The 12,517-nt window shown below is 40.2% G+C and overlaps 1 protein-coding gene across 4 annotated transcripts; it reads left to right on the top strand.

The window, feature by feature from the left end:
* Positions 1-614: 614 nt before the first annotated feature.
* On the top strand, positions 615-10,900 carry LOC131235456 (uncharacterized). 4 transcript variants are annotated; one of them, XM_058232652.1, is made up of 4 exons: positions 615-808; positions 888-998; positions 7,421-7,530; positions 10,040-10,900. In XM_058232652.1, the coding sequence occupies exon 4, from the start codon at positions 10,084-10,086 to the stop codon at positions 10,861-10,863; it is 780 nt and encodes a 259-aa protein (XP_058088635.1). In that variant the 5' UTR covers positions 615-808; positions 888-998; positions 7,421-7,530; positions 10,040-10,083; the 3' UTR covers positions 10,864-10,900. The 4 variants fall into 4 exon arrangements, with proteins under 4 accessions (XP_058088635.1, XP_058088626.1, XP_058088631.1 ...); XM_058232643.1 differs by lacking the exon at positions 7,421-7,530; XM_058232648.1 differs by lacking the exon at positions 7,421-7,530 and having other exon boundaries at positions 891-998.
* Positions 10,901-12,517: the final 1,617 nt, after the last annotated feature.

Below are 12,517 nucleotides of genomic sequence, written 5' to 3' on the forward strand. Positions count from 1 at the left end.
CCCCTGACACCCTTCCCGTGGCTGATGGTTGGTGATTTGTAGGCCCCACTGTGATGTATATATTTCATCTATTACGATTCATCCATTTTTAAAGATCATTTTAACAATTTATTCCAAAAATGAGAGGTATATAATTCTCAAGTCAACCACACCACATGAAAACAATAGTGATTGGATATCCATCATTAAAATCCTCCTAAGGCCTGTTGTACTGTTTATTTGACATCCAATTTGTTTATTAGGTCATACAGGCCCAGATGAAGGGAAAAACGAAAATCATCTCAATCCAAAACTATTATGGCCCCCAAAATGTTTTTAATGGTTGACGCTCATTAAACACTGTTTCCTGTAATGTGGTCCATTTAACATTGGGATATACCTCATTTTTGGTCTAATTACGTAAAATGATCTTTAAAAATATATGGACGGAATGGATGAAACATTTACATCATGGTGGGGCTCACATAGCACCGACCACTAGCCATTGGCTGGTGTCGGGGGAGTAGCGAATCCGTTGTCCGCAGGAAATCGACCCGTCATGGGCGATTCGCGCAAATCGCCACATCATTCCTTAATACATATTATCCAATCGAGCATGTTATATAATTCAAGTAACCGTCAACAAGTCAGGAGGAGAGAATCCACGATGTGCGCAGAACGCACCCCTGCGCAGTGTAAGACGCTTCTTCTCTCCCCCGAGTCCGATTGTCGATCAAAATTCTTTGATTTCCACCGCTTCTTCTCCACAGAAAGGGAAAAAAAAGATCCCTCTGATCATAAGCAGAAGAATGTCCATCTCCGATTCAAGGTATTTTTTAGATTTCCTTCAAGAAATAGACCTTTTCTTCCCTCCAAATCTCATAATCACCCTTCTTTCCTTTTACAAGAAGCTATTCTCACACCGATTGCAATGAAAACAATGGATCCAGCTCTGATTATGCTGACATTGTCGTAGCCCATCATGGCGAGACGACGCAAACATCCGTGGAAGAATTCAGGTAATTTTTTTCATTTCCATTTTTTTCCCCTTTCAATAAATAGGCAGCGACTATAAATAGATTAATGTGATCTTTCATGTCATATGTAGCAACCAATGCGAACGGTTGAGTTATTATTAGTATAATCTAGATAACATCTAGCTGAATTCTCTGTTACATGAGGTTGCGTTTGGATGTAGAAAGTACAATTGAATTGAAGTGTGAGTGTTTGGTTCGACTGAGAGCGGCAAAGTTAGTGAAGGTTACTGGTGTCCATAATGAGGAAGTGGCTGGGAAATGACATTAGAATTCCTTTTCAAAGTCTGGCTTGGATGTAACGTAATTGCAATTTGAATCCCTTTCAGTTTATCATTTTCACTCCAGAGGGTTAGTTATCGCTGTGCCATTTAATTGTGCGTCCAAACACAGTCTTAGATACCCAATTTGTTTGACAAATCATTGTTTAAAAATTTAAAATTTAAGGGCTGTATACTTTTCAAGTGTATTTTGTTCGAAGCATGTATATTTTATTAGATGATTTTATTAGATGTGGTGTGACATAGTGCTGGATTGAATGCGGTGGTAATTTTTATTTTTAACCAGCAACTGCATAGGTGGGACACTTTTTGGTGATACAGACGGTTCATCTGGTGCGCTCCATTATAAATGGGCCATGCCTGAAACATCGTCTATCAAATGACCTTAACTCTCCTATTGCTAGCTTGCAATTGGAGGGTTTAGTCATTGTTTCACATTTAAGAAGGAATATTACTCCGATCAAACTGGTAGGATACCCAATACAGAGATTCTTGCAGCATGACTCATTCAGGATGCCTTCTACCATATGAACTGCCTTGATCACAGATAAGCATGCTGATCTCCATGGTCGCTGGCCCCATTTGAAATCCATTAATTCATTCGAGCATTGTATATTTCCTCACTGTTTTAAGAATGTGCTCAAAACAGATACATGAGTTTTTTTTCCTTGGAAACATGCAATATTGAGAAGGATGTTACTTATAGAGCTGGGTGGATGAAGTGGAGATGTGCCTTTGGAGTTCTATGTGAATGCTGTATACCAATCAAACTGAAGGGAGATGTTATAGGTTAGCTATAAGACCAGCCATGCTTTATGGAAGAGACCGTTGGCCAGTTAAGGAACAAGATGTTCATATGATGAGCATAGCCGAAATAAGGATGTTGAGATGGTTGAGTGGCAAAATGAGGAAGGATAGAATTCGAAATGAATGCATTTGAGGGAACTAGGAGTAGCACGAACAGGGAATGGAGACCAAGAACGACATTGGTTAAAAGGATAAGTTGGTTCAAGTTAAAGGCTTTAAAAGTGTAAGGGGAATGTGCAAAAGGACGTGGTTGGAGGTAGTATTTAAAGGTTTAACGACCTATGGTTTAATTGAGGACATGGTCCTTGATTGAGTAGAATGGTGGAATATGATTTGTGTAGCTGACCCAATTAGTTTAGATAAGGCTTAGATGATGATGATGATACACTAGGCTTTATGTTTCATTAAAATATGATTCTTGTGTTTTTTTTTTTCTTTGTATTCTTGCCCGAGGTCCTTGTTTTCCTTCTCAATCTGATTTATAGATCAATAGTTATGAGCTTATTTTGATAGTTGTTTGGGCAACCCTTGGTAGGGCCGACCAACAAGGCCACTCCACACCACACCAGCCATGCCGCCTCCCACTCCTCCCATACCTCCCCTTTCCTTTCACACCTACTGATACAAGACAGTTAACCACTTGCTCTAAAAGCTTGAACTGATGGAGTACGACGAATCCATCCTTTTATCTCATAGCCCAGGCCCCACATCCCATGGGTTAGGACCTCAGTCGAACCCTCCTCGTGGGCCCCACTTCATACAAGCCACCCGCCTCTCATGGGTCGCCCAACCCGAGTATGCCCTTGCATCCCACAGGCCATCCCACTCGAGCTCGGTGAGAAAACGCCCTTGCATTACCTCCCCCCCCCCCCCCCCCCCCCCCCCCCCAAAAAAATAAAAATAAAAATTGTTCAGCTCAAGAAAGAGAAGAAAAATGGTGAGTAGAAGAAAAGAAAAGAGAGAAAGATGGGTCCTAGTGAGATGAAAAGAGGAGAACAAATAGGTGGGTTGATTTGAGCAGGCCGTCAATTATGCTTCTTTGGACTTCCCAATTCGGTTGCATTGTGTAGTTGCGCATCTCGATCTTTAAAGGATGTTAATCTGCCTATCCTCATTAGGTCCGCTAAAGTTTTGGATCAGGTTTGTATTTGGTTTTTCATTATCTTGGTTGGATCACTTTATTAATAGGTTGGATGGCATATAGTCCTAACATGAGATGGAGTGGATGTTACACACATCTTGTGGGCCCCACAAAGCCTTTTGTTGCATAGGCCCCCTACAATTGTAGGAAATTTGCGTCCTGATATTTACGTCTCCTCTTCTAGGCTTTTGCTACTTTGATTCTAGTTTTCTTCCTCTTCTACTTCTCTTCTCATTTGTACAAAATCTGCTCAATTAGCAACAACATGTCCTCTTTCTTTCTTCTTTTTCTCTTTTTACTCTCCTTCTTTTTCTTCTTAGAGGAAAAAGATGGGTCCTGGTGTCCAACAATGAAGATCACCAGGTGTTAATATCAGGTTGGTACTGTCATCAGGTGGTCCACATGCCTACCATGAATCAACCATTTGAGAGTCGATTGTTTCTAACTTTCTGTACATGGTGGCCTGCCTTGATTTTATCAACCTTGGGTGCTTGATGATCTTCATGGGCACCATCAATTCAACAATCTGTCCACGGAACGTGAATCATGAATGGTTTTATTCAGCGTCTCTCTTCATTTGATAACAACAGAAAAGGGAAAAGAAGAAAAAAGAAGTTGAGAAGCGAAGGACATGGTGTGGTTTGCTAGGGCTGTATCGTGGACATTTTTTATTTTTAATAAAGATATATTAATATCATTTTATTAGTTTTTAGTGTTTTTAAACAACTTATATTTTAACCGTTTAATTAAGTTACGAGTTTTTTATAAAAAGCTATCTCATTAACCTAGGATTTAGTTGCATTCCAGTACCTACCTTAAATATCTTTTCATTAAGACACTTCATTAGTTTAAGCATTTTACATTCTAGTACCTCATGTTAGATTTCTCTAAGGGCTGTTACATTATGTATTTATTTTTTGTAAATGATGAAAATGTCCTCTTGTAGCTGATTCATTGTAAATGAAAAAAATGCCCTCATGTATGACCACATCCACCAACCATTTTCTACTACAAAACCCTCATTTAGGCCTTGCTTGCCAAGACCACACCCACATGGCTGTGTGCTGATATTGTAAGTGCATGCTATATAAATATAATGGCCATTCGTCAGGTGGCTCCTGCAGTTTACACATCGAAGATTAAACCAGTATTTTTTTATATTATAAGGTTCACATCTAGGGGTAGGCCCTACAATGGACCATCATATCCATGTGCTTTAAGAGGTACAACCTCCATGTCAGGGTGTAGTAAATGAATAGTTGGGAACCTGTGCATGCCACCTGTACAGCCAACCAGGACCATTTGGATCATCCACCCAGTGTGACTGGGACTCCTGCTCAATCTCCCACAGGCCCCACCAATCGTATGGTTTGGAGTCCCTCTTTTTCCTTAGGAATAATCCTAATAATTTGAAAAGTGTTGTTGAATGTAAACCACTGACCATTCTATGGATTTAATTGTTCCGTATATTGAAAGTGGGTCAATTTGTCACAGTGCATACTTTACATATTACATAATACTAGTGGGACCTACCTCTTGACTGGTCCCAATCAACATACATGGCTCAACTGGCTGACTACGAATTTCCATTACTTGGATCACTAGAGTGGGCCTCATTATTGAAATCATGGTAATTTGCCAGTTGTGTTTCCTTTTGAAATGGCTATTCCATACAGTGGCAGAGTGCCACTAACATCACAATCGTCATGCTTGCAACACGCATACATTAATCCAAACCAGTGTAGTGCGTGCTTCTGGACAGTGAATTTGTATGCCACATCTATATATAGCTACGGTGTGGCATAAAATGAATGCATTCGAGGGAACTTAGTGGTACCAACAATAGGTCATAAGATGTGGGAAAGTAGACTTAGATGGTTTGGTCATGTGCAATGGAGACCAAGAACTCCGCTGGTTAGGAGTGAGTTGGTGCAAGTTGAAGGCTCTAAAAGGGCCAGGGGAATTCCCAAAAGGATGTGGGTGCAGGTAGTAAGAACTAAGAAAAGCCTTAATGGCCTGTCTGAGTTATGTCCCTTGATAGAGTGGCATGGTGGCAATGATTCATGTAGCTGACCCCAATTAGTTGGGATGAGGCTTGGATGATGATGATGATGATTTATACAGCTACGATATTCCAATCTTGGGGATTTGTGGTGCATGCGCCAGCTAAGTTGAAGCCCATCACATGTATGATTTGGATTATTGAATGAAGAGCCTGAATGGTAGAAATTGAAATCTAATTGCTTTTGTATACCCACTCAAATAATGCTAAGAAGATCAACACAATTATGCCCCAGTTGGTCTGCATGTTGTAACAATCTGCAATTGCTGCAGTTACCCCATCCCACCAATGCCACACAATTCCCAAGTGTCAATGTATCATCAATCAAACTCAGCCAGCCAGAGTATTCAATCTTTTTTCTCACTTTTGGTGGGCTTGCATAAGGGATAGGGTTTGATATTCTGGGAAAGTGTGATGGATGATACACATGGGCTAATAGAAATCCTTCAATAGGCAATGTTTGACTGTTCAGGTAGTTGTCCACTTCAGATGTTTTCAAAGCAATTGATATACTAGAACGATGTCCTGACCAGTCAATTAAATGATATCTGATGGACAGTTAGGGTGCAAGATAATTCTTTTTTTTTTCTTTTTTTTTTTTGTATACAGAAGGCCATTTTTCGTCATTTACAAAAAAAAAAATGAGTTGCTTAATCTAACAGCCGTTATAGAAATATAATGGAAGGCACTGGAATATAAGTACTAAACTAATGAGGTATCTTAATGAAAAGCTATTTAAAATAGGTACTGGAATGCAAACAGAACCGTCTATCCAGGTCATGGGTGTTTTCCGGTCCAAAATCCAAGCCCTTCGACCCAGGGAGTTTTGAGCAACACAAGTGAGTCAATATAATTACTAATTTATAGTTAATGGCTTCTTTTTTAAGAATTAATTACCATGCAAATAAGAAATTGCCATTGGAAAGCTATAAATATAATTAGCAGTTGCTTATTTACCATCTCTGTGTATTTGCAATGATTTTAATTTGAATTTATAGTTAATAATTGCAGTCTTCTAATTTAGGTAAAAAAAATTGATATTTAGATTAATATGCACTTATGACTGTAAATTACTTATTTACAAAGATGTTTTCTAGAATACATCCAAACATATTGTTATAAGATACATTGGGACTAGCCATGGATCTGGATGGGGTTAACTGTTGAGGGCCTAACTAGGTACACAGCTGATGTTGGATGCCTTGGAACTGTTCAAGATTGGATGATTATAAATAAACTCAATGGCCACCAAACAATGGTTAAGGAAATTGTGCATATTGAAAAGAAAAGAGTGAAACAATTGAAAATACAAGAATTTTTGAACTTCTGGTATCTCCATCCATGGTTAGGTCATTCAAATAAACTAGATCACCGAAACATAATCCTAGAGGTTTTGTAATTCCACTGTGTTTAGGAAATTGTGTGTGAGATCCAAGCCTTCCATATGGTTAAAATGCTTAGGTCTTCCATCTAAAGAATCGGGCAGCTTCACTCCTCAGATGGGCCACAATATATAAAGTAAGCTGACAGTTAAAACAATAGTTTTCTACCCATCCATTTGGTTTGTTTGCTGTGGCCCACCTGAGGTGTGAAACAGCCTGACTTTGAGCCAGAAGATCCATGTAGCCCACCTTATGGAAAGCTCCAATCATGCATATATGCTCTATATTGGCATGTGTCCCTGTTTGTAGATAGGCCAGGCTCCAGCACAAATGCAGAATGAAAAAACACATACAAATTAGTATTTGCTGAAAGTTCCTCTTCTTCAAGTGTTTGTGGGCTATTTGTGGGCTTCCATGGCAACTTTGTGGGCTATTTGTGGGCTTCCATGGCAACTTTGTGGGCTATTTGGGGGGAGATAAACCGTAGGTGCTTTGAAAAGAAGGCGGAGACAGTGGATCGGGTATGTCAGAACACTTTGATATGGGGTAAGGATTGGGTGTCAGGGATTAAGGATTTGGATCCTTTTGTAATTGCTGCCCTTTTGGGCGTCTGATGTTTTTCTTTTTAGCGTTTCCTTTTGCTGTATTCTTTTCCGCTTTGCAGTGGCTTTGAAATAAAGTTTTTGTCAACATTCAAAAAAAAAAGTGTACATGACATCCAATCCATGTAAAAGGTGGGCTTAACTGTGGAGATCTTGGGTTCCATGTAAAAGGTGGGCATAACCATGGAGATCAGGGGTCGGCTCAGTTTGACCATTTTGGACCAGAGCGCCCACTAAAACAGGTTACATCCTGTACAGGTTTTAAAAAGCGCTTCTCACCTTCTTATTTCTTTCCTTTCTTCTTTCTTTTAGACAACGCTAACTCGCGAGATGCTGGAAGAACACTATACCGTAATGCATTTCTTTTCAGTTATTATTATTATTATTATTTTCTCTGTTTTGTCTTGGTAGTGTACAATTACTAGGCGGGTTTAAAAGTTGGACATTACGTGTGGGTTTTCGATTTGTATTAATGGGGCCCATGGTTCAGTGATCAAACCTTTCACATCATGGGAGTCATAGTGGATGGCCCATACACCAAAAAAATTCCTGAGATTTAAAGACCCCAGCTGTTTAATTTTTGTGGCTATTACAGGATCCATTTTAGATTGACCCATGAAAAATTGTAGATGGGAAATATCAACCCTTAAATAAATGTTCAGTAAATAGACAAAGAAAATAAAGTATAATTTTAAAACTCACTGAATCGACTCGAAACTCAGCCAAGTAAACTTGACCAGGAGAGATTTCAAGGTGTGTCAAAGAGAAAACCGGCTTTTCAGTGTGACTCAGCCAAGTTTCAGGGAGACTCAATCAGTCAACTTGCTGACTCCATTGACTCAATGCGACTTGCGAAAACGACTCGGCCAAGTATCAGGGAGAATCGATGGGTTGACTCACTGATTTGGTTGACTTGATGCAACTTGCGATGATTCAAGCATGTCACTCATGAACAATCTTTCTCTTTTAATAAAATTTATTGAGCTGATGGGAAAGATTCAAATCCTCAACCTTTTATGAAAGAACTAACGTTTTTCACCATTGCAATAAGCATGCTATAGATATTTATTTTTTCTATTTTGTATACTTTACAAATATTATATAGAGTTTATTATAACCCCTTATATTTTAGTTTAATTATTAAATACCGGTTTGGGTCATGTAGAGACTTGATCGAGTCTTGAATCAACCCAACCCAGCTGGACATCAAACAAAGTTGATTTTTTGGGTTTTTAAACTATGAAATAAAGCAATGTTCTCATTCATCTGGGAAAAGGCCAAAGACTCGATAGCTAGTAGTTGTATTTACGGGCATTTGTGCATGGACTATCCATTATGGGGCCCACCAAAGTAACCACTTGGATCACAGAAACAGAAGACTGACATACGGTTGAAACTCACAACTAAGCATTGTACAATGCCTCTTTCTTCCTATTTTGTTGATGCTTCCTGTAAATTTTGCTGTATAAGTGAAAAGGGGATGTTCAACAGTGACCATCTATCTAATGCATCTCTCACCATTTGAAAACGAGACTGATAGAACAGTTCTATCCATTGGCGCATTTCAAATGGATGGTGAAAACAGACATGTCAATGGTTGAGTTTGGCATGGAAAGGTGGGGAAGGTTTATGGCTTGGATCATCTGATAGATCACTATGGGCCATCTATGCCAGGCCCAACTAGATGCCACTGTGGAGAAATCATTGGATATTCAATAAGAGGATATGCAAAGTATACTCAGGTTTTCAGTTTGCAAAAGTGGGGTCCATGGTTTAATGAGCCAATCCTGGGTATGTTGGACCACATTGTGGATAGAGACAATGCCCCAGAAATATCCTTCTTAGTATAACTCTACCTTTCTATTTGTAGCCTGAGAACAGGTGGTCAAGAAGAGTAATATGACAATAGCCCACATCAATTAGAAAAAGGCTCAAGATCGATGGATAGGATGTTCCAATATATGAGACTTTTCTGTCATTGCCCATCCATGGTGTAACCCAATAGACCAGTGGTCTGGGTCACTGAACCACAGACCAATGTAATGGTTGCTCTGTTATTATGATGAGTAATACTATGGTGGTTTGCTGTCTACTTTCAACAGTCCCAACACTGTCCTTATCCCACTATGAGGGTGTCAATCAAAAAGCTGTGGGGTCTGCTATGATGTGTTCATCCATCATCTGGCACTGTCTGACAGATCATGTTAGGACATGACACCAAAAATAAGGCAGATCCAAAACTCAAGTCAGACACACCGCAGGGAACATTAAGGATGTAGATGCACAACAATGAGACTTTCCTGGTGCCCACTGAAGTTTTGGATCAGGCTGATATTTTGTATTTTCCTTCATCCTGGTTGCACTCACTTTATAAATGTGTTGAAACTTGAATGTCATATCGACATCACAGTAGGCCCCAGAAAGGTTTCAGTGGTGGTTGTGCTCAGTCTCACTATTCCCTGTGGTGTGGCCCACTTGAGTTTTGCATTGACCCAAGTTTTGCAGTGGCATCCTAAAATGAGCTTGCACAAGTGGTGGATGGAGTTGGTGCCACACATGTCATGGAGGGCCCTGCAGTGCTTTTTGTTGTGGAAGTGAACTGCCTGGGCGAATTGCTCGAGCGAATCTTGGTAGCATTACTCTATTATGATGGTAATGCCAATAGTATGTTATCGGTAATAACACCTATCTACCCTTTTTTTTTCTCTATAATAAAACACTGAATTCATCTCACTCTTTCCTTGTCTGCAGTTCATTCTACTCTCTTAAAAGCTCAAAACCAATGAGATAAAGAAATGGTGAGAGATTCAAAAGAATACCTGGTACTAAGAGTTACTGAACTAGCACAGAATAATGCTGAGCTCCGCAAACATCTCCATCAAGTGGTAGTAGAGAAACTAGAGCAGGAGAAGAGCTTCCGCTTATTGATAGAGGAAAAGACTTTAGAAATTAAGCGTATACTTGGTGAAGATGTTTCTCAGAGAGACATACTAAAGGAGGAACCAGAAGACTTGTTTTCAAAATTTCAAGAATTGAAGATAAGACACAGGGAGAGTTCACGGGAGATTCAACAGCTGAGGATGGAGCGCGACTTACTAATAGAAGAAAAGAAAGAGAGGGAGGGGCGGTTGATTTTGTTAAAGGATAGCTTGCATTCAATCTTATCCGATTTGTCGGTGGGCCAGGATGGCAATGAAGTTCGGATGCATATGGACAAAAGAACTGAGAATGAGTTGTTAAAACGAGCATTGTGGATGGTGAAGTCCACTGCACGGATGGTAGAGACATTGGAAGGTGAAGAAGAAGAGATTGATGGGAGAGGAGCTGCTGGCTTTGATGGAGAGGAGGGAGAGGAAGAGATGATTCGAGTGCTCGATGCAGAGCTGAAAGCTATCTGGAGGGGTTATTGGAGTAGAGTGATGAAGACGGAGGACTTGAAAAGGAGGAAAGAGACTGAACATGTCTTCAACAAAGGGAAAATGGAAGCTATTGCTTTAGTTGGCTGTTTTAGCATTGTCTTCTTGATTGTGTCAATAGCAGCTATTGCTGCTAGTTGTAAGTACTATTTAAGATAGGATTTTATCTGAAGATCAAAAGTGGATTTTATTTTTACCAGGTTTTTTTTTTTCTGGATTCTCTCTCTTTCACTCTTCTTATTTGTCTTCTACATGGGATTGCTGTCAACACAGGTAATTTCTTATTTAATCCGGTTGCATTAGAAAATATCAAAACACCTAATAAGTGGATGGCAATTGAGTTGGGCTGGCCCGAGTCCTGACCATGTTCGGCCATGTTTAATCATGAGCTTTCAGTCCTGACAACGAATTCTGCATGGTTTCGACTGGGTATGCCTTGGGCCCAACAGCTCTGCAACATCTTGTCCTTGTAATATACCGCCGTTGTCCCGCTCTTGTCACTATCTTACTCTGTTTGGCTTTGGATTCCGACTCTTAGCTGATGGGTTGGACATGGGCACGTTCTGGCTAGTGCCAGTTTCTACCCTCCTAATAGGTTATCAGCTACAATGAATCTAGTTGTATTTGGACACATGGATGATCCAATCATCCTGATATGTACTTTCCAGTCAGTCAACCACATGGCTCATCCAGGTGAATGGAGTTATGGACTATGATCAATAGCATCAAGAATGGATAAACAGATCGGTGGACCATTTCTAATTGAGAGTCAGGCCGTATGTGGTCGCACGTTCCAATGTGGAACATGATGCCCAAGACCTGAGCCTTTTTTTGAGGTAGGCAGCATTATTTAGATGTAGCGTAAAAATCGGGACATTTCAGACCTGGCAGTTGACAGACCTACCTATCAGCCCTGCTGGTTCTCAAATGATCGAACTGGAATCATCTACAGCGCCTGTTTTACACCCAAGATCCGTGGGGCACAAGTTGCATATCCTGTCCATCAGGTTCTATCCTCTACTCTGGGTCCAGTGGAGACAGATCCACATCTCAAGTGGGCCACTCACCAGGGAAAAAATGGTATGGGATGCCAACCATATAGTGCCACCAAGTATATCTTTCATCAAACCCTTTAATCAGGTGTAACTCACCAGAACCAAAGTGAAGATACAAAAATCAGCCGGATTCTAAACTTACGCGGGCCACACTACATGAACGGTCAAGAGTTTACGGTTCAAATAAGGTTTTTCTCACCTAATGGATAGAGTGGATTTGCATATTGTATATGGTGTGGACCCCATAGCTTGGGTGTTTTAGGCGCTTGATAAAAGTGTTCTGAGACTATTTGGTCCCAAATAATCACCTCAATTCAACAATCGTGACCCTTACATCGTTGGCCTGACAATAGGCAGTCAACTCGGACCAGAATCCTGTACAACACCGATTTTAGGCAGCGCGTGGAACACCCGGGATTGTGGGGCCCACCATGTTGTATATGTAAAATCAACTACGTCTATCAAATTCTATCCTCGATTCCAGAATCTGGGGCAAAAAAATCAGTTATATCCACAATCATGTGGGCCACACCACAGGAACAATGAGGATAGGATGCCAACCATAGATTTTTGTGTGTCGGGTGTATGTCTTTCATAAAACCCATTAATCAGGCATAATTAATCAGGATGAAGTGAAAACACAAAAATCACCCCGGTCCAAATATCAGCCAGGCCACAACGTGTGAACTTAGAGGTTTTGGGAGCAATTTTACACTGTCCCATTGTCGTGGCCGATTGAGTTTTTTTTATTTTTTTGC

Source organism: Magnolia sinica, chromosome 2, assembly GCF_029962835.1.
Source record: "Magnolia sinica isolate HGM2019 chromosome 2, MsV1, whole genome shotgun sequence".
Lineage (NCBI taxonomy): Eukaryota > Viridiplantae > Streptophyta > Magnoliopsida > Magnoliales > Magnoliaceae > Magnolia > Magnolia sinica.

Bases quoted from the DNA above. Each gene is read 5' to 3' on its own strand.
- LOC131235456 (XM_058232652.1), top strand. From the start codon at position 10,084: ATGGTGAGAGATTCAAAAGAATACCTGGTACTAAGAGTTACTGAACTA.